Below are 19,665 nucleotides of genomic sequence, written 5' to 3' on the forward strand. Positions count from 1 at the left end.
CGAACTGTGGTTGTGTGGTGCACGTGTGTTTATCGAGTTGCCTCGGGCTAAAGGGCACGATTGGTGGGCTGAAGCTCAAAAAAATGTAATGAGATAGTCGTCGCTGTGCTTTGAGTCCTGTGTTCCTCATTCCACTATTCGTCTCCCCTTTGGGTTTTTTTTCTTCATCGTGCCGGCTGTTGTGCACCTTTAATTTTTTTTCTTTACGTTCGCTTCTATCTGCCGCGTCTCTACACGCTGCCACCCGTTTCCGGTGCAGTTTGTGGGTCGATCGGCCAGTGAGGTGGTGATGGACTACAAGGAAAATGAGGCCATACATCGAAGCCGCACAGCTCATGTTGAACGAACTGTGGCCAAGCGCGCTCGTCGAGGTTAAAGGACGTTAACCGTTGGTGGTTTGCGTGAACGTCTGTGATATGCGTGACTGTGATACGGCGGGAGGTTTTGTGGGGCTTCTATGAAGCAGCTGCACACCGCTGAAACGAAGGAAAACGAAAGGATTGCAAGGAAAAGCTTGAGCTGCTGTCTTGGTGCCCTAGAATGCAATGGAGTCGCGTTGTGGGAGGGCATTGGCCGTTGCGGAGACTCATCCGCACACGCGCGTTCAGTGTTTTCGGTGTCAGCCGCTTTATGCTCAAGCGACCTGCATTCGTAGACCCTCGCAGCCTCCACAGTCGTGTGAGTGTCGGTTTTGCGCCTCGCAGGCTTAAGCGGAAGGCTTACGCTCTCTCTCATGGGAGGCTTTCCGTGGTAAAGGACACAACTCCGGCAGAAAGCTTTTTTTTCGTTCTCGACCGTTTTCCACATCCCTGTCTCTTCTGCGTCAGTGCTTAGAGTTTCATTGTTCGGCGTGTGGGCAAGCGTGCACCTATCCTTTCTCACCGCTCATTTTCCGTCTTCACACAGGTACAGTGGGCCCAGTGGAAAGCAGTAGGCTCCGCGCTCGGTCGGTGGGCTCTCTGCTCGCAGCACACCGCCACCTCAACTTCTGTTGCTGCTCGGCAGTCATGGACGCTGCAATGGACAGCGAGGGCTCCACTCCGGAACACGTGGCAGCTTCGTGCCACGCTAACCCAGCCGTCTCAGCCTCCTTGCCACGCTTGGCGGCGACGGTGGTAGGGCAGTCGGTGCAGGACAGCTACGAGGCAGAGTTATACAGATTCAAGAGCACCAAGAGCCGTGCGTTTCTGCAGGATCGCCAGGCATACACTAAAAACCTTCCGCGACTCTTGCCGGAGGGCATTCCGTACACTGCCAACTTCGTCTCCTTCGACCACCTGCGCGAGTGCGGGGCGCTGAGCGAGATGCACCAGAACGAGGTGAGCATCACCACCGACGATTTGCGACTTCTCTACGAGGCTCGGTGTCTAGACCAGGGCCTCCCCCCTTCGTGGCAGCGCGAGATGCGCTTCATGGAACTCGTCAGCGCGAAATGCAAAGGCCGATTTTTTTGCTTGCCGGAGAGCGGGTTCGGCGTTTGCTCTGCTGAAGCGCTGGCGGCAGTTCTCTCTCGCAACAGTCACTACAGTGTTCTTGATCTTTCTGGCAACTGCCTGCGAGACGACGGCGCGCGCTTCATCGCACAGCTCATCAAGCGGAACCGTACTCTTGTCCATATTGATGTAGCCTCAAATGATATCGGGCACGTGGGTGGGGTACTCATAGCTCGAGCCCTTCTCGAGAACAACACGGTCATCTCGCTGGACATTGGCGCGCGCGCTGGGGTCAACGGGAACCACATCGGTACTCCTGGCGCAGAGGCTATTGGAGAGGTACTGCGGTGTAATGAGGTACTCGCCAGACTCAACGTCAGCAGCAACGGTCTCGGCGCCGGCGGCGTGGCCTTCATCGCGTCCGCTCTCGAGCGTAACGGCTCCCTCACGCGCCTCAATCTCTCGAGCAACAACCTAGGCCTTGAAGGGGCCCGCGTCCTCGCATCGGCGTTGGAGGCGGCACACGTGACGCACTGGGAGCTTCAACGCAATCATCTGGACGATAAGGGCGGTGCGTGCTTTCTCAACGCGCTAGCAGGGGCGATTCGGAACGGACATGACGTTGTGGAGTACCTGGACTTGGACAACAACGCCCTTGGCGAGGGCTGTGCCGACGCGGCTGGCAAGGTGCTGGCTGTTTCCGCCTCCCTAACCACCTTGCGGCTGTGTGGCAACCCTCTTGGCGCTGGGGTGAAGGCGATCAGCACGGGCCTAAACGAAAATCATAGTCTGAACTCCCTTTATCTTTCCAAGTGCTCCATTGATCACATCGGCGCCGCGGCACTTGGCGCCGTCCTCTGCGTGAACCACACACTTCGCCACCTGGACATGAGCAACAACCGTGTCAAGGATGGCGGTGCTGTGGAGTTGGCGAAGGGACTGGCAGTGAACAAATGCCTCACAACATGGAACCTGTCGTCCAACCGCATCGGTCACGCTGGCGGGCTGGAGATGGCGAAGGCAGTACAGAAAAACCGAACTCTGCGTCACCTCAACCTGCGCCGCAACTTGATGCTGGAGGCGACGGGTGAGGCTATCAGCGATAGCTTTCGTTCTAACAATACACTTGAGCGACTCGACGTGGCGTACAATGACTTTTCTTACGCGTGCGCAATGTCGATCGAGCGTGCGTTGGAGCGCAACAGGGCATCAAACAAGACGCTGCTCGTTCCGAAGCTGCAGGCAAACATTGATGCCCTGGCACCGAAGGAGAACGAGCTGGAGCGCGCTGAGGAGGATATCGAGGTGGAAAAGCGTATGGCACGCGACCGTGGCGAGGACCTGATGCGGCGCGGTGAGGAGGCGCGTGTCGTGTCAGAGAAGCTTCGACGCGAGATTGCGGATCTGGAGCGCGTGTTCGAGAAAGCCAGCACCGCCAGCGACGCCGCAGAGAACCTATTCCGACTGACCGAGGACCGCGTCACGAACAATCTGACAGAGCTGAAGATGAAGCGGACCAACATGGACGCCCGCATCCAGCAGGAGAAGGACCGCACTGATCGCCTGAACCGCGAGGTAGAGAAAATCCGGCGTCAAATCAAGCACCTCGAGGAGGCCGAGAACGAGCGGCTGGCGCCGCTTCTGCGTGACCTGGATGGGATGGAGAGAGACCGCACACAGGAAATGGCCGACGCGAAGTTTGAGGGGGAGAAGCTCGCTGCACTGGAACTTCGACGAAAGGAGCTTCAGATCGCTGCGGGTAGACGCGCCAACAAGAAGAAGTGAATGCGAATGTGCGCAGATTGTTTCGTCCCCCCCTTCCCCTCCCCGTCCTACTCGCCTTTCTCATGCCCAACGGTGAAGCCTGTTTCTTTCACACACATGTATAGTACCTTCTTTTCTTGCTCTTTTCTTTCCCCCGCGCACGGGTGCACCATGCGATGTGTTCAGGTGTCCCCGCACGTGCGCGTGTCAGTATGTTGCTTTGATTCTTGGATGAATGTGCAGCAAGCGTGTCATGCGGGCACAGAGGAATCCGTAGAAAACCGAAAGGCACCAGCGCCACGGCCCCGCGGGAAAGTGAGAAAGATGCGACCTAGAGAAGTCTACATCCAAGGCGCCTAGTTTTCTCTTGTTGGCGTTCGCCAACACCATACTGAACCTGATCTGTACCTACGCGTGGCGGAACGCATGCGCTTCTCTGCTCACTCGGTGAATGCAGGATTGTTTAGCCAATGCGATTTTTCACTGTGTGGTGAATCCCACTTCCTTCCTGAGAGTTTTCTCCTGCCACGCACGGCGCGGCGTGGCGCCATACCCGACGGAGTCTTTTCCTCCTCCACTGCGTTGCTGCTGTCGCTTCCTCCCCGCTCCATCGTCTTTTGTCTTCTTCACATTTTTTTTTCGCGCTCTCTCTCTTCTTGAGCTACGAATGACTATTGAGGAAGAAAAGACGACAGCGTTGCCATCTCCTCCTCCGCTTTCCACCCCACCGACAACTAGAAGAGATAAGCGGACACAGAAGCAGTACGTCCGGCATGCCGCGACTTCTCCACGGATCGCAAAGGGCAGGAGAGGAGCATGAAGCTGAGAAGCTAACAAAGCCTGTGCCGAAAATCGCTAGCGATTTGGCAGCGCAGTCCCTCGCGAATCTGTGGCGGCGGCTGTTTCAGAGTTACGTCCACTTCACCCAGCCAGGATGCTTGCCTTTTGTTGCCGATGCCGCAACATACAGCGACGGCGTAGGCAACGTTGCCGACTCTGACACTGCGCTTGACGCATTGTGGGCCGCTGGCTTTGGTGCATCCTCAACGCCGGATGCTCTCATTGTACACCTTTTTCTCGCGAACAAGCACTTCGATGCCGTTTCGTGGATTATTGCATTTTGCCTTGTTGATCGGCTGCAGCTCAGTCACTACGTGCGACAGCGACTACGGGAGCTGTCATTCTTGCAGCAGCGCGAGGATGACAGCAACTGTTTTCTAAGGCTGGCCAGGGAGCACGTTACACAGCTACTCTTCACGGCTTACTCGCTCGCCTTCAAGTGGCATTTGGACTACACGGTATCGGTCAAATATCTCACAAACCTTCTTCCTCACACACGTAGCGCCCGAGTACGTATCCTTCGCAGCACAATCAGGGAGGAGCTCGTCGTTCTTGAAACGCTCGAGTTTAACTGCGCTGTATCACATGACCATTTGCTGCAGTTGATGGATCATTTCTTGACAGCGTCCGAGCGCCGCTACGTGCTGCAAGTTATTCATAGAGTGTGATAGCGGGTCTTCAATCGCTCTTTTGCTCAGCGACCTTTTTCCCTTCCTCGACACAGATCTCTCTCTCTCTCGTGCGCGTGACGTTTTGACCTGGCTCCAGTCGCTGCGGACCGATCCAGAGTGCCGTCATGGCGACGACCTGAGCCCCCCCCTCCTCCTCCCCCCTTTTTGTTAGGTTTGCAATCATAATCCTTCTGCACTCTGCTTCGCTCCGTTCCCAGCTGCTTTGAGCATTCCAATAACAAATCTCTGAGCCCCAAGTGTCACCGCAGCCGCGCCGTGCTTCCTTAGCCTTCTCGCAGGACTGGAGAGCTTCACTCTTCCACGTGGTAGGATTGCCTGTGGCAGGCAGAGAAAGAACCTCGCTTTCTTCTTCTCACATGTGGCCAATAGGCGTCGATGTGCGCCGAGGTACACCGATGAAGTGCCTCGGTTGCCCGCGGTGTCGCTGTTCTCCCTGCTTTACCGCACCTAAACTCTCCTCTACTTTCCCCCTTTCCTCTTCGCCGTATTCTGCCTCTTCGTTTGTGAACTCCACCGTCTCGTTCCTCTTTCGACGCATGCGCCCCCTTACCCCTCCCTGACGCGTCTGCTGTTTTTTTTTTTAATCATTGGTGCCCCGGTTTCCTCTCACATCCACGTGTGCGTGTTTGCGATCTCGACATCGGCATGGTATTTTAACCTGTGCGCGTGCATTCGTCTGTTGCTTCCACTATATGTGCGTGTGTGCTGGCAGTAAAATCACGCCCACATATTTCTTCCACTTTCCTGTCTTCCTTACTTCTCTTTCTTCTCCATTTTCCCTTCCCTCTTCGTCTCCGGTTGTCTTCCTTGGTTTTGTTCTGTCGCCCCCTCCCTGTAACCACCATCCTCGATCACCACCTTTTCTTCTCACATAGACATTGTCACTCGTTTCGCCAATTGTGAAGCAACCGGCTTTCTCTTCCCCACACCTTACTCAGCACCAACACCACTGTCTCCTCCTCTTTTCCTTTCCCTTTCTCGTTCCACCTCCCATATTTTCCTTTGTTATCCATTCTTTGCTTTTTTTACGGCGAATTTCACTGTAGTGGCTTGCCTTGTGTTTTTGCGGTTTCACGCAAAATGTACCTGCCGAACACGAACTCCTCTTCGCAGATGATGCAGTTTCCATCTAACCAATCTCAGCAGCAGTTTTCTGCCATTTCGTCCTACACCCCTCAGCAGCAGTTTATCGTTCAGCACCCACAACAGCAGGGTGTGTACCAGGCGCAGAATCCGCAGCTGGTTCCGATGAACATACCGTCGCAGCCGAACCAGCAGTACGTTGGTGGGCCGCCGGGCACGATCTACGAAGGCGGCGTCCAGGGATCGATGAACCAGTCATCTCCTGACCAAAACGCTCTTCGCCACAACAGGACGCAGATGGTTCCCGTCCCCTCAAACGACGAGCGATACCGAAAGCAGCTGATTGTGAACTATCTCGCCCAGGACGTCACCAGCGCCGACCTGCACACTCTCTTCGCCCGCTTTGGCCCCCTCGACGGCGCACGCATCATCTTCGATCGCCAGACCAGCATGCCTCGCGGCTACGGCTTTGTTTACTTCCGCTACCCCGACAGCGCCAAGCAGGCTGTGGACACCATGAACGGCTACGAGTTTCACGGAAAGCGCCTTAAGGTCGGGTACTCGACCAACCCACTCAACATCATCTCCAGTGCATCCTCGAATCAATACCCCGCCGGGCAGGTCAAGTAACGAGAGCGCCAGTGTGTCTGTGCACGTGTGCGGGTGCCCTTGGTCGGGTGATGAAACGCACTTCCACGCATCACCTCGCTGTGCAGATCCTTCAGCTCTTCTTTCTTGTGCTTCCTCTCGTATTCGTGACCGCCTCTCACCTCCATGCATCGCACACAGGAAAAAAAAGCTGATGTCTTCAATGACGGCAAAAGGCGTGCGTTTGCGTGAATGCATGTACGTTCGCATGTCTGTATGTGTTTCATGTTTTCTTTTTCTTTATAGTGCCGTGTGAACAACCTGCTCGAGCGCAAGCTGCTTTTCTTTTTTTACCGTGTCTTGTTTCTTCCTTTCATGTGGGCTGGCATGTGAATGTTTCGTCACACGCTCTCACTGTGCTTGCTTCTCCTGCCTCTTTTATTTGTTTGTTTTCGCCTATTTTTTGTTCGTTTTCTTACCCCCCCCCTTTGTTGTCTTTGAAGTGCCTTTTTTTTCCGTTCTCCTCTGATCTTCATTTTACCCTTTCTCTCTCCTTGTGCGTCGTCGTCGGAGTATTTCTAATTCCTTTTCCTATTCCTGTATTCGCTAGCACATCTCTTCCTTTCTCTCGCCTCACCCCCACATCTTTATTTGTATACACATGCATGTTTGTTTATATATATGATGCTCTATTCGATTAGCCTTGCTGTCCGTGCGCGTGTGTGTCTCGTTGTCCCTTCGCCACCATTGCTCTTCTCCCGCTTTTTTGGTCATGCCCTTCTTTTCATTCCCTGTTTCCGCTTTTCCCCTGATTTCGTTTTTTTTTTTGTACCCCTCTTTCCAGCAGTCCTTCTTAAACGAGAAGCGACCTTCTCTTTTTTTTTTAATCCCTCTTCTCTCTGCCACTTCTTTTTCTTCTCTTGGCAGACTTCCCTCTTCGCACACCGTTTGCGTCTGTTTCGGCGCGCGCGCGCGTCCGCGTCTTTTCTCTTTGGTTGCTGTTTCTCCTCCTATTTCAGCTTCTCTCCTTGATTCCTTTTCCCACTGTTTTTCTTCCTCTCCTGGTTTGGTCTGCCCCTCCCCTTTTTTCGTTTCTGTGCGTTGACGGATCCCCGTTGCTCGCTTTTATAGGTTTTGTTTTCGCTTTCTCTCCTCCATCCGTTTTCTTTTTTTTTTGCCTTGTGCTTGCCCGTTGCTGTATTTTGGCTCATTCTATTTTCTCTCTCTTTTTCTCTTTACTGCTTTGAGATATCATCGGAGCAAAACAGGAAGGTGGGCGAGGTTTTTTACGGCTTGTGTGTCTTCGTTGTGCATGAGTGACATCCAAATTTCGGTTTTTTAAAGTATGTTTTTTTTTTTTGGTGTTTTTTTTTGTGGTTGCTCGTCTCTCTGTCTGCCCATGCATGTGTCTCTATGTGTCTCCTGTCTGTTTCCCGTTTTCGTTCCTCCCCACTTCTCTGATGAACGTCGTCTTGTGCTCGTTCCCATTTTTTTCTCAGACCCAGATAAACATTTCCTTTCCCTCTCTCGTCGTCCTCCCTAACGTACTGCGGTTGTGTGAGGTTGTTTTTCCGTTTTTTTTTTGCTTTGGTGTTTTCCCTCTTTTCCGTTATCTTCCCCCCTAGTCGTTTCCGTGCTTGTGTAGGTATGTGTGTGTCTATGGCTCTTGCACCGTGAACCTTGTGACGAGAACCGCACAGGAAAACACACAAAGAAGGAAACACTCTCTTTTTGCATGTTCCATAGCTTAGAGGTGTCCCCCACAACGATGGTGAGCTTTGTTCTTTTGTGGAGCGTCGTGCTGGGTTGACGGCGGCACAACGACCAAAGTGTGATTCACGTATGTCGCTCATGCAAAGAGAGCGGAGGTAAAGGTACGGTGTTCATCCTCTTTTTTCTTACACTAGACCTCAACATTCCCCATTCATACGTGTCTTTTTTTTTCCTTGTCTGTGTGTGTGTTTGCATATGTGTACTTCTCTCTCTTTGTTTCTCTTTCTTTTACGTGGTCGACTTCTTTACCCCCCCCCACCCCACCCCGACCTACTTTCTTCCCTCTTGCTTGTGTGTTTAACTTTACATGGTTGAAGGCGAAACGCCGTTCGGTCCTCACGCGGGAATACATATGCACAAGGGATACAGAAGGCGTCGGCACGGAAAAAGGCTTATATACGATTCCTTGACGTCATCTCTTTTCCTTTCTCCTGTGAAGATTAATAGTTACGGAGCTTGTCACGCTTTGCTCCTTTTTTTTGTTTGTGGATTAGCTGCATCTGTGTGTATGCATGATTGCGCGCTTGCGCTCGTGGATGCATCTCCATGCATTTTCTTGCGATTATCGTCTTGTGAATCGCTCTGTTTTGTAAATTGCGTTTTCTCTGTTTTCTCCGGCGTTTCCATCGTTTTTTTTTTTCCTGTGCGATCCTTGTCCTCCTTAACGTTTCGTTGAAGCTGCATCCTCCTCCTTCCCCCCCCCCCGAACAAAAGAAAACATAGACATCGCTATCAACGCAGCAACACAAGCAACAAGCAAACAAACCAGAAAGCACTTTTTTCCCTCTTGACATGCAACGGTCGACTATGTGTGGATAATCTCGGCGCATTTTCACCTTCTTTTCCTGCCCTCTTTCTTGCAACTCTGGATCACGCGTCCGCTCCTGGTTGTTGGTCAATGTTCCGTGCGTTGTACGTGCCTGTGCATTATCAGGCGCCCACAGTTTCATCGAGACGTCTCCGTGTGAGTATGGGTTTGCTGATGTTTGTACGCTCGCATCTATGTTCCAGTGCTAGGGGTGTGTTTTGATGGCGAAAGTGATGTAAGAAAACGGGATGGCGGACATCGTTTCTGTGGCATGGCCCCTTTTCTCCCCCTTTTTGCTGTAGCTTAGCGGTGGTCTGGTGACAGCTCGTTTTTGCGTGAGTGATTACACTTTCCTGAAACGAACGCACATTCCCCCCGTTCTTCGCGTAATCTCTCTCTTCAAGCAAACAAACTAAAGGGACTTCTCCAGAGTCCACAACGAAACATACACACACACACACACACACACGTTAACACACAAGAGTTCACTTCGTAAAGAAACTGCTTTGGTCTTGCTCGTATCTGCAGTCTTCGCGCCGCTCGCGCAGCATCGTGGGCATCCACGCAGGCAGAGTGAAGGGAGAAACTAGGCCCCACGCCAAAGTGTCGGCGTTGGTTTCGAACTCAAATCGATATCTTGCTCCTCTCCTCTTCACGCTTCCTCCTCCTTGGCTCCAACACAGAGCGCGATCGCGACGACGGTGTTGTGCACTGGCGAGCAGAGGAGACATAGCGTGCCACCTTGTGTGAGGGCGGCGCCGAAGATTGCCCGACAGTGACTGAAGAAAAGAAGCAAACATGCAAACGATAAAAAAAAAGAAGCATGCACGCATTCCACAAAGCAAACGCGGTAGAGTCCGTTTAGCGAGCACACACACGAAAAAACAAACGAAGAAATACCGTTTAAGACGAAAAAACCACGTCAGGTCTTGAGTACAGGAGTCATCCTTTCCTTGCGTCGTTAGGCTATTGCTTTGAAGTGCAGACAATAGTCATTGACTTGTCCTCTGCCCTTTCTTCCTTTCATTCATGCTCTTCGGTTCTCTTTTCGTTCCGTTTGTTTTCTTCGTTTTCGTTTTTCTCTTGTGTTGCTGTGCTCCCTTTTCTTTTGAAATACTTTGATCACGCCGCGTGCCAAGAAATAAGAAAGACAAGGTAACGTCCTGCCTCACTCTTTCGCCAGGAAGCCACGCGAAAAAGAGTCCAGACAAAACGATGAGATCTGCACTCATTTTGCTTCCTGCTCTTCTTCCTCAAAGAGGGCAACGGAACAGAAAAAAAAAACGGTCAATAACGAAGAGTTTCTTTTTCGCAGTGAACGAAAAAGAAACGAGAGAAAAAAAGATGCATCACGAGAAATCATTTGTTATCTGTTTTACCTTTTCTTTTTCGCAGTTCTGTACGCCATTCCGTTGTGTTTGTTGTTGCCTTTGCAGTAACCGCAGAGCTTCTCTTGTTTTGTCTTTCCATTGATATGCATATATATATATAGTCGCCTCGTCTAACGTGAGAGATGGAGGTCCTTTAACGAAAAGAAACGTAGCAACACGCACACCCCTTGTACTTTGTCGTCGTGGAGAGGTCATGAGTACTCAAACCCTTCTCTCACTCAGGGCGAGAGGGTGGTGATGATGATAGTGAGTGGAAGGGCGCCCCACTGGCCGCTTGCCGGAAGGCTTCCTTTCGTCATCCTTAACGACCCTCATGCAGCAAAGACGCTGCGAAAGGCGAACAGGGTGAAACAACATATTGCCGTGTTCACGCGAGGCGAGTACGGCGACGTGACCTTTTCGCTTGTGGACGTGTCGAGAGCTTGAAAGATCACCGACACGTGCACATGACATGCTCAGTTGGGCTTCGTGTTTCTCAGCTTGGAGCACCACCCCGCTAACGCAGCCGGCCCTCTTTCCTGCCTCGCGTCGGCGCACAAATTCTTTTGCACGCCCTCCCTATTCTGTTTGCTTTCTCGCGCTGCTTCCTCGCTCCTCCTCGTGAATCGCTCGCTTGCTCACTGACGATGAAAGCACTAGATCTACTGCAGAGGGCGTGAACGCGCCAATCTACGTGCACTATTCATGTCCAACTCCAATGCCAGCATTGGTATGGTGAAGGATGTTATAGGGCGGTCTTGCCCGTGGTGGCTTTCTCGCCTTCTTGCAGAAACAAGGGGTACAGAGAGCACCCCTAAGCTGCTGACCACGTCAGCCCAGAGGCTTCAGGTAGGCGGCCAACTCTCTGGGAGTTGTGATAACCCGGCTCTATTTCCCTTTCGCCATACTCTGCACTTAAATGCCTCTACGCCGATCGCGGAGGCTCAGGTGATCATGACGCATGGGAGGCGACTAAGGATGGTTTCTCGAAACTATGGCGATGTGAAGTGGCACGTCGACCTCTCCGACTTTCTCTCGTGTAGCGGGACATGTCTGACCGAGGTTGAAGAAGAAGTGGAGCGACTGACTCAACTCACGCGGAGGAACTCGTACACCTCTCCATTCTGGGTAACGCAACTGCAGTTAGAAAGCCACTTTCGGAACGCTCTTGCTGGGTTCTCTACGGGCTGCCCGCCTACGAACTTGGCGCATGTCTGCGAAGTGTATGAAAACCCGAACATGTTTGTAGAGCTCAGTTGCGGGGCGGCGACGACGGCGCGTTACGCCAACCTGGGCGAGTTTCGAATGCAACCACATCTCGGGCTCTCCTTGAAATCGTGCATATCGTTTTTACGCGTATTTTCGCCCATTAACGTGCAAACTCGACGTGCCTTCGACGCGTGTGTGGAGTCGCGCCTGCGATTGGAGTGCCAGCAAAGCGGGTGCTGGTGCAGTGTATGGGGTACCGCGCAGGACTACGCGAGCTGCGGGTTTGCTCCCCTTGACGGCGCCATTGGTGTCGACGTTTTCGACGCCCTTGGGAATCCTCTCTTTCTCATCCACGCCCTATGCACGACTGCGCCACTGGACGTTTTCTCCAGGTGCTACCCCAACGATAGTATTTTCATCAGCGACGACACCCGTTGATCCTTTTTTGTTGTGTTTGTGCTCTTCTTCCTGCTTCATTCTGTTCCGCTCTGGTGCTCTGCAACTACGCTCTGCCGTGTTTCAGAAAAAACAACAACAAATGAACATCATCAACGAATAAAGGTGTTCATCAACACTGTGGGAGAGGCAAGGAATGGACTTCGAGAAGGTTCAAAAGTCCACCTCGCGTATTTACTTGTACCCAAGCAAATACGACTGCCAAGCAGTTTTCTTGCTTGGCTCTCCACTCATGGGGTACCCGGTTGCTCTCTCTCCTTTCCACCTCGACAGTGGTTTTGCTGCGTACGTCGCGTCTAATGTCAGCGTGTCCCTTCTCTATGCTGAGCCTCTCTTCGTCCGCTGGTGGGCTCCTCCTCTTTACGTTTGTGCGCCGCCAACGTCATGAAACGCAGAAGCGATGCGAACAATGGCAAAACCAGCGACGTCCGACCCTGAGAGAGGTTTGTCTGACGACGGTTACAGCGCCTTTCGTCGCCTGCTGCTCATTGAGCTATCCGTTTTGCGGCGCCGCTACGGACTCCTCTCCGAGGACCATCACGATGACGCTAACGGGCACGCCATGCCCACCTCTGCCGCTGCCCGCGGCGCCGCGCCTTTTTCTGCGTTCGAGACCTCCTCCGTGGACGAAGAGACGGGCGCCCTCTGTCAGAGCGACCGGGACGCGATCGAGGCGCTTTTTCACTCCATCGACGATTTCGCGCGTGAGTTCAACGAGGGCAAAGGCGAGGTGGAGCGCGATGACATTGTCTCCAAGATTATGCGCGATATAGTATAGGGAGTGACCTCTACCAGCGGCGCCTGCTGTCGCGTGTCACGCGGAAAGATACACTGAAATCAACAGCAAGTAGCCGACGAAAAGGATTTTTGCGGTGTCTGCATGCTCTAATCGCCGGTCGACGCCTCGGACCACTTGTGCGTCATGCAAGGCGTATCCGCGCCACTCCGTGTGGGAGTGCTTCCCGCGTTCTGTGTGTCTCAACGGCGATGTCGTGCGTAGAGGCGCGTGTTCTCATGGGGAAGTGTGCCCCGCCGCCCTCTCCTTTCCTCTTGCACGGACTGGCGCTCATGTTGCTGCCATTCGTACCTCTCTCCACGTGATGTGCTTCCTTTCCTTTTCTTTTTTGTTCTGACTGCATCTGCACGACGACGCCCATTTTTTTCGCACGTACTCGCTCCCTAAACTCTCCGACCTCGGTGACGCACTCCTTCTTCTCGCACATCGCCAAATACGTTCATTTCACCGTCCTCGAAAAGCATGCACGCACGGCAGCATTGCATCCAAACATGACTGCACCGAGGAACAAGATCCACCGCATCGGCAAGAGGAAGGGCGCGACCCTGAAGGACGTCAGCGCCTGGCGCTGGATCAAGACGGCGGCGCGCCATTTCAAACAGGAGGGCAAGATCTTTGTGCCGAACTGCACCGAGATCATGAAGAGCTCCCACGGCCGCGAGCGCGCGCCGCAGAACCCGGACTGGTACTACATCCGCTGCGCCGCCGTCCTGCGCGCCATCTACCTGCGCCCTGGCGTGGGTTACGGTGGCCTAAGCAAGCGCTTCGGCAACAAGAAGAACTACGGCAGCCGCCCCGAGCACACCGTGACCTCCTCTACCGGTCCCCTCCACTGGGCCTGCAAGTCGCTGACGAAGCTCGGCCTCGTGGAGCCTGGTGCGCAGGCTGGTCAGCGCCTGACCCGCAAGGGCCACAAGTTTGCTGACTCCCTGGCCTTCCAGGTTCAGATCCGCAAATTCGGCCAATCCAAGGCGTAAACCCGTGCCAGCATGTTTGTATCCTTTGCATTTTATTATATATATATATATATTTTTCATTTGCTAGTGAGGGATTCTCATGCGCGTATACATATAAAAAGAAAAAGCCAGACGGTGAGAGGGCACATCTGTGATCCTTGTGCACCGTTTGTGGTGCGTGCCTGTGCTTCTCTGCGAAGCCATGTCTACGGCACGCTTCTCAGACACACGCAGTGCAGACAGCAGACGGCGAATGCTTTTTCTTCCTCTCCGTCTTCCTCGCGCCTGCTGGATAGCGGGTGGCGCATCGTGTTGTCATTCTCACCTCTGCTTGATAGGGTCACAGGCGGCCAGGAAGGCGAAGGGGGGGGGAGGGGCATGGAAGGTGAAGAAGCCTGCTTAACGGAGGCGCCGTGCGTCATGTTGATGAGATGGTGGAATTTTCATTGGGCCGGTTCTATCCCGTAGTCGGTGTCCCGAACGGCTCACCTTTTTTTTTGCTGTCATTGTTGCGCTGCTCACGTTCTCCCCCTCCGTTTCTCTCACTTTGAAGGTGTCCTCGTCACACATCCACTTCACTCTTGCCGGGGAGTCTGTTGGGCAACGTTCACCGAGTAAAACGTTTTTTCGAGCCTTTCCATGAGGAAACCAAGGAGTAATGCCGCCTCTCTATGCACTTTTTCGGGCGACCGCGAGTGCGGTCGTCGGGAGTGTCCTTGCCTCCGCCCACTATGCGCAGCGAGCCTCAGCGTTAACTTCTTCCGTCGTCGAGGGACCGGACGCCGGCACGGCCGACGCTGTTGCCAGCATGCGACTTCAGGATCAGACCATTCCGTGGGAGATTGAATGCGATGACTTTCGCCATGGCTACCAGGCAAACACAGTGCAGCTGCAGATTCTTCGACTGCGCGCCGAATACGCGGCTTCGAGCGGTGAGAAGTCACCTGTCATACGTATCGTTGGATTCTTCCCCGGGGTTGCGAGTAAAACCGTGTACGAGCATCTCACGAATGTGACGCTGCGGCGCGGGTGGGACTGTAACTACACAAATTTTGAGCAGTTCTCTGGAAAATGCCCTTCTACACTGGCCGAAGTCGATGCGTTGCAGCGCCCCTTCGCCGCCGTGGCGAAGGTGCGCCCCTGCTGCTCTGGCGATGTGTGCACCCTTGTCCCAGATGTGGCGGGCGTCGTGCTCGACGACCATGGCTGGTTCACACACCGCGTCGGTGGTCCGTTGCTGCGCCGCTTCGGCCTGGCGGACCGGCTGTTTCAGTACGAGCGTCTAACCTACGAGTACTACTTCGGAGAAGGCGCTGCAGTCACGTCCACGGGCGCTGCTACTGCTAGTAAAATGTACGACGTTCTCTTTAGCGGGTCCAAACGCACGCGTGAGGCGGCTTCAACAGCTGCGCCACCGCTTCGTGCATGGCTTCAGGCAAATCGCGAGGCTGTGCCATGTGAAGAGGTAGACATGAACTTCCAACATATCCTGCTTGTCCCGATTGCCGATGCAGAGGCGCAGCTGTTTCGCAATTCAGACCAGCTTCGCTCGCTGTGCACCATGGGAAGCATGATCGACGTGACGAGCACTAAGCTCGTTTACGATGTATGGAAGGATACACAGCAGCGCGTGTTGGATGGCGCAGCGTCGTCACCGGGCACCCTTCTCATCATGAGCTCTGCAAACAATGTTGGCATACCAGCGCTGCTGCCGCGGTGGGCACAGAAAACAATTTTGTCCACCATGTCGCATAAGGCTTACGGCTACCTACTAAAGGCTTGCCAGGAGTACTCCAGTCACCAGGATTCTGTTTGAGCGCCGGAGTAGAAGACGGCGAAATGTGAGGATAGTTCCGTATATGCCTTCGCCAACGTGTACATCAAGAATAGTTAGAGAATCTCCCATTAGTAGTAGCAGGCACCGGTTGGTGCGCGCAATATAGCAAACCCATCTCCGTTGTATGACCTTCAAGTTTGTCCACCTTCCTCCTTCACGCACCCGAACTGTACTGTCTAAAGAAGTGAGCAGAAGAAAGACGAAGAGAAGGAGAGCCCGCCATGCATCTTTGTGGCGTGCAGGGGTGCTGGTCTCTCTGGTGATGTGCTGCCCTTCAGTCGCCCTACCCCCTCCCATTCCGCTCCTTGTGTCCCCTTCCGAGAACTCGTTCTCCTCTTCTACCGTTTTCCAAGCTGTTTTTCACTTCCCCTACGTTTCGTGTCTTAGTGCGAGCCACTCATTCTCTATCCGCGCCATCTGTTTCTAAGCAAAAGATGCGGTACGCTCTGTCATGCATCTTTTGCGAATAGACGTCCTCCACACCTCTGTTCGCTTGTTCCGCTTGCGTTTTTGTCGATATTCTTTGTTCGCCTTCTCTTCCTCCCGAGCGATGCGTGATAGTTTCTGTGCATTTCAGTGTGCCCGCATCACATGGGCCTTCTTCTTGTTCGGTGTCTTCTCCATTATGCCCTCATACGCATGTGTGTGTCTTCGGTGCTGGCAATGCGTCTCGCCGCGCCTTTGCTCCTCTTGTTCTCCCCTTCCTTCGTTCAAAACGCTTGAGACAAGATTCGGACGCCAGATTCAGCGTTCGTGCGCCACCGCACGGACCATGAACGTTCAACATGCGCATGTGAACGTGGCATTTTGTTGCGGACACCACGACACCCGTGGACAAGGCTGTGGAACTCCACGACTTTGCAACCGCCGGCACCAGGGCTGATTCGAGGTCCTGTGCGGTAAGGTGCCCCGATGCGCGTCAAGGATACCGTGCAGTATTCCGAAGTTGTGTTGTGCGAGCCTCCGCAGGCGGCGATGGAAGCTGTGAGGCGCCTCTCCCATCCCTGCCGCGACGTTGGAGAAGACCTGCCCCGCTCGGTCGCAGGTTCCCCTTGCTCTTTTGGAGTTTTGAATGAGACACATCTTGGAGGTATAAGAGCAGCTACCAGCTTCCGCGAAGGGCCAGACCACTTCGCCGGCCCGCGTGAGGACGCAGCTTGCCCGAGTATCGGGAGGTGTTTCTGTGTAGCGACCGTGTCTATTTGGCAGGCCGCGAGAACCAGCGGCACATGCCATTTCTCACTATCACGTACATTGAGGCCCGTTAGACGAGAGTGATGCGCTGGTTTTCCGCCGCGCAGCCGCCGCGTCTCCTCGGCATTCGTCACACAACTGCCAGTTGCCGGAGGCACGCTTTCTGCCTGCAAGAAAGGTCTTCGGGGAAGGGCTCGGGTGGGGGTGGGGACTGTAGAAGGGGAGACGCGACAAGCCTGGCAAAATCCCCGGCTGCACTGCAGCGGTGCAGCTGACGCTATTCCGTGCCGGTCATAGCGGTGCCCGGGATCTCTCCACTGTTCGTGGAGGCCCGGTTCTGGAGGTTGTCCACCTTTGTAGCTACCGCTGGGTGAAGAGTCCATCGACAGTGGATAGAGCCGTTTGGCTGCTCATGGCAGCCTTTGAGGGCGCCTCCATTCTCTACACGAGACAGGCTCTGGTGGCGGTGCACCTTCGCCACTGAGACGATGGTAAGACGGATTCGGCTTCTGCTCGGTTCGGCGCGCCTGCGAGAAGTCTTTTTATTTGAATTTCATCATTGACGGCGCCGTGTATACACGCTTCACCAGCAGGTGAATGGAGATGGCCGACTTCCCCATCTGCGAACAGGTGGTAGATTTCTTTCTGCTTGGCGACTCCCCGCGACTCACTCTCGCCGATCTCGCCTGGACATCAAGTGAGAAGCATCGTGTTTCTCAGCTGCATCAGCTACGTTTTGCGTTCGTTATCGTGCGCTTCTTCCGCAAAGGGGAGGGGCTCGACCGTCTGCGCCATTGTGAGCCCCGGTGAACGATGAATTTGAAAGCGACAAAGGTAGGCGACATCCCTCATCTATGCGCGCACTACCACGCAGAAGGTGCTGGACTGTCGCGGCTGCAGCGCTGTGACGGACCCCTCTCATCTTGCGCGAAGCGCAGAGGTGGAGGTAGCGTGTCTACGCGACTGCGACGAATCTGCGCTGGGACCGCTACAGTCCCTCGCCGGCATTAGCGCCTCGGAGGTGCCAGGTACTCTCGCACAAACCTCCCCGTCAGCGTGCGACCGTTCTCCATTTGCCCCCCCCCCCGGAGACCGCGGCAACGCTGTATGGGTGCCAATCTCCACGACAGCAAACGAACGCTACCTTCACCCGACGAACCCTGCATATCGAGGGGTGGTAATTCGTGTGCCTCCGCTTCGACATGCTGTTCAAAGTCCGTCTACCTCGTGACCGAGACATCTACCTATCTCCCCGCGTTGGTCATCTGACTACCCTTCTCCTCGTGTATGTTTGTGCTCAAATGCCCGCCGCTCGTCTCCACCCTCTGCCTTCTGCTTCTCTGATTCTTTTTTTTCCCTCCTCCTCCAAGACTGTGTCGTGCGTGTAATGATTCGTCCAGTATGTGCGTGTGTGTGTGCATGCCCCGTACGCGCGCCCTGCTGGTGGCGCTCGCTCTTTTTCTCGCCTCCTCTCCCCGGTCGCTTACATTTTTTCGTTTGGTTCTTCACTTCCGACCGGTGCACCGGCCCTCGTCTGTATATCAGCAGTCGAATGCCGAGGTCATGCTGAATGCCCTTTTCCTCCACTTCTTTTTCTGGAGACCAGCCGTGTGTCTCGGTCGGTGTGTGTAGGCCTCTTTTCTCTCCCCTTACTGTAATGTGTACCTGAAAAATACCCCTCTCCCGTCGTTTCTCGGCAAAGAGGAGACAAGGGGAAAAGAAAGGAAAGCAGACGGTGCTGTTGAGAGTTTCTGGAGTTGTCCTGATGCGTGGTGGCGCTGTCGTTTAGCGGCGGGGGGTACAGAGAGCCGGCTGGTGCTTTGCTTTGTGCGTATGGGCGCCTGCGGACCATCTACGCTTGTGTGACTTTGCCTCTTTCGAGGCGTGCCGTCACCCTGATCGACTCTGCTCTCATTCACACAGGAGTATCACAAGAGTTGGAATCAGCTACAGAGATTCGACTCCATCACAATTTTTTTTTCCCTTTACCCCGTATTTCGACGCAATAGTTGCCGGATCATTTTTTCTCTTCTACGAGATGTGTGCGGGGTACGGCCAGCTTTTCCTTTTCTGATCTTCCATGACGGATCTTTCCGTTGTTGCTGCCTCTGTACACATTTGGCGCCTTCCTCCCACTCGTGGAGGTCTGACTCGGAACGATGACGCGCTAGCAGGGACTGGAAATCACTTTAGAGGTCGTGACAATGGGTGGCGTGTTTTCTGGTCTCGCCGCGCACGTCGGTAGTGGTCGACGGTTGCTTGCATCGCTTTGGCGGCGCTTCCTTTACAAGATCACTCTGATCCTCCTCGGGCACCGCAGGTGCTCCGCATATCGTGAACCCTTCACCGGTGCGTAGGAGGACGTCGCAAATCCGTTACCGGAGACACCCTTTGCTCCGAGTCTCTTTTTTTCTCTTGCGTGCTCTCTTTTGTGCCTTTGGCGCTGTACTGACGACTTTCGATTGTCTCTAGTACAGAAGCGTTTGTGTTCCGGCTCCCCATTTCCTTCTCGACTACACGTATCGAGAGGTGTAGAACAGGACGCGTATCGGTCGATGGCGCAACAACAAACCATCAGGAATTGCTTCTTGGACCGTACAGTTTCCTCGGTTCCAGACACACAGCTCCCACTCATGCGCGACTGCGGCGGTCGCTTTTACTTCATTTCAGCACCAAGACTACAGGTAAAGCTTCAGCACGAGATACGAGTCCTCTCTCTCTCTCTTTCAGAGGACGAGGGTCGATGGAGGGGGGCGGGGGGGTGGGCAAAAAAAAATTCGCCTTCCTGGAAGCAGTTGAACAACACAGCGGCCGAGGGGGGCCCGCGATGAGGCAGATACATGCGGGCTGTCGTGGGCTTCTAAGC

General features: G+C 54.0%; 6 protein-coding genes across 6 annotated transcripts; all 6 read left to right on the forward strand.

The window, feature by feature from the left end:
- Window positions 1–1,007: 1,007 nt before the first annotated feature.
- LDBPK_292920 (ribonuclease inhibitor-like protein) lies at window positions 1,008–3,218 on the forward strand (the record flags this gene model as incomplete). Its single annotated transcript, XM_003862662.1, has 1 exon — window positions 1,008–3,218. One exon carries the CDS (start codon window positions 1,008–1,010, stop codon window positions 3,216–3,218), a length of 2,211 nt encoding a protein of 736 aa, XP_003862710.1.
- Window positions 3,219–3,970: 752 nt separating this feature from the next.
- LDBPK_292930 (hypothetical protein, conserved) lies at window positions 3,971–4,705 on the forward strand (the record flags this gene model as incomplete). Its single annotated transcript, XM_003862663.1, has 1 exon — window positions 3,971–4,705. The coding sequence occupies one exon, from the start codon at window positions 3,971–3,973 to the stop codon at window positions 4,703–4,705; it is 735 nt and encodes a 244-aa protein (XP_003862711.1).
- Window positions 4,706–5,809: 1,104 nt separating this feature from the next.
- On the forward strand, window positions 5,810–6,442 carry LDBPK_292940 (hypothetical protein, conserved; the record flags this gene model as incomplete). The annotated part of the gene is made up of 1 exon (XM_003862664.1): window positions 5,810–6,442. One exon carries the CDS (start codon window positions 5,810–5,812, stop codon window positions 6,440–6,442), a length of 633 nt encoding a protein of 210 aa, XP_003862712.1.
- Window positions 6,443–11,056: 4,614 nt separating this feature from the next.
- Window positions 11,057–11,998, forward strand: LDBPK_292950 (hypothetical protein, conserved; the record flags this gene model as incomplete). The annotated part of the gene is made up of 1 exon (XM_003862665.1): window positions 11,057–11,998. The coding sequence occupies one exon, from the start codon at window positions 11,057–11,059 to the stop codon at window positions 11,996–11,998; it is 942 nt and encodes a 313-aa protein (XP_003862713.1).
- A 418-nt stretch (window positions 11,999–12,416) lies between these two features.
- Window positions 12,417–12,794, forward strand: LDBPK_292960 (hypothetical protein, conserved; the record flags this gene model as incomplete). The annotated part of the gene is made up of 1 exon (XM_003862666.1): window positions 12,417–12,794. The coding sequence occupies one exon, from the start codon at window positions 12,417–12,419 to the stop codon at window positions 12,792–12,794; it is 378 nt and encodes a 125-aa protein (XP_003862714.1).
- A 1,632-nt stretch (window positions 12,795–14,426) lies between these two features.
- LDBPK_292980 (hypothetical protein, conserved) lies at window positions 14,427–15,584 on the forward strand (the record flags this gene model as incomplete). Its single annotated transcript, XM_003862667.1, has 1 exon — window positions 14,427–15,584. The coding sequence occupies one exon, from the start codon at window positions 14,427–14,429 to the stop codon at window positions 15,582–15,584; it is 1,158 nt and encodes a 385-aa protein (XP_003862715.1).
- Window positions 15,585–19,665: the final 4,081 nt, after the last annotated feature.

Source organism: Leishmania donovani, chromosome 29 (genome assembly GCF_000227135.1).
Source record: "Leishmania donovani BPK282A1 complete genome, chromosome 29".
NCBI classification, from domain to species: domain Eukaryota; phylum Euglenozoa; class Kinetoplastea; order Trypanosomatida; family Trypanosomatidae; genus Leishmania; species Leishmania donovani.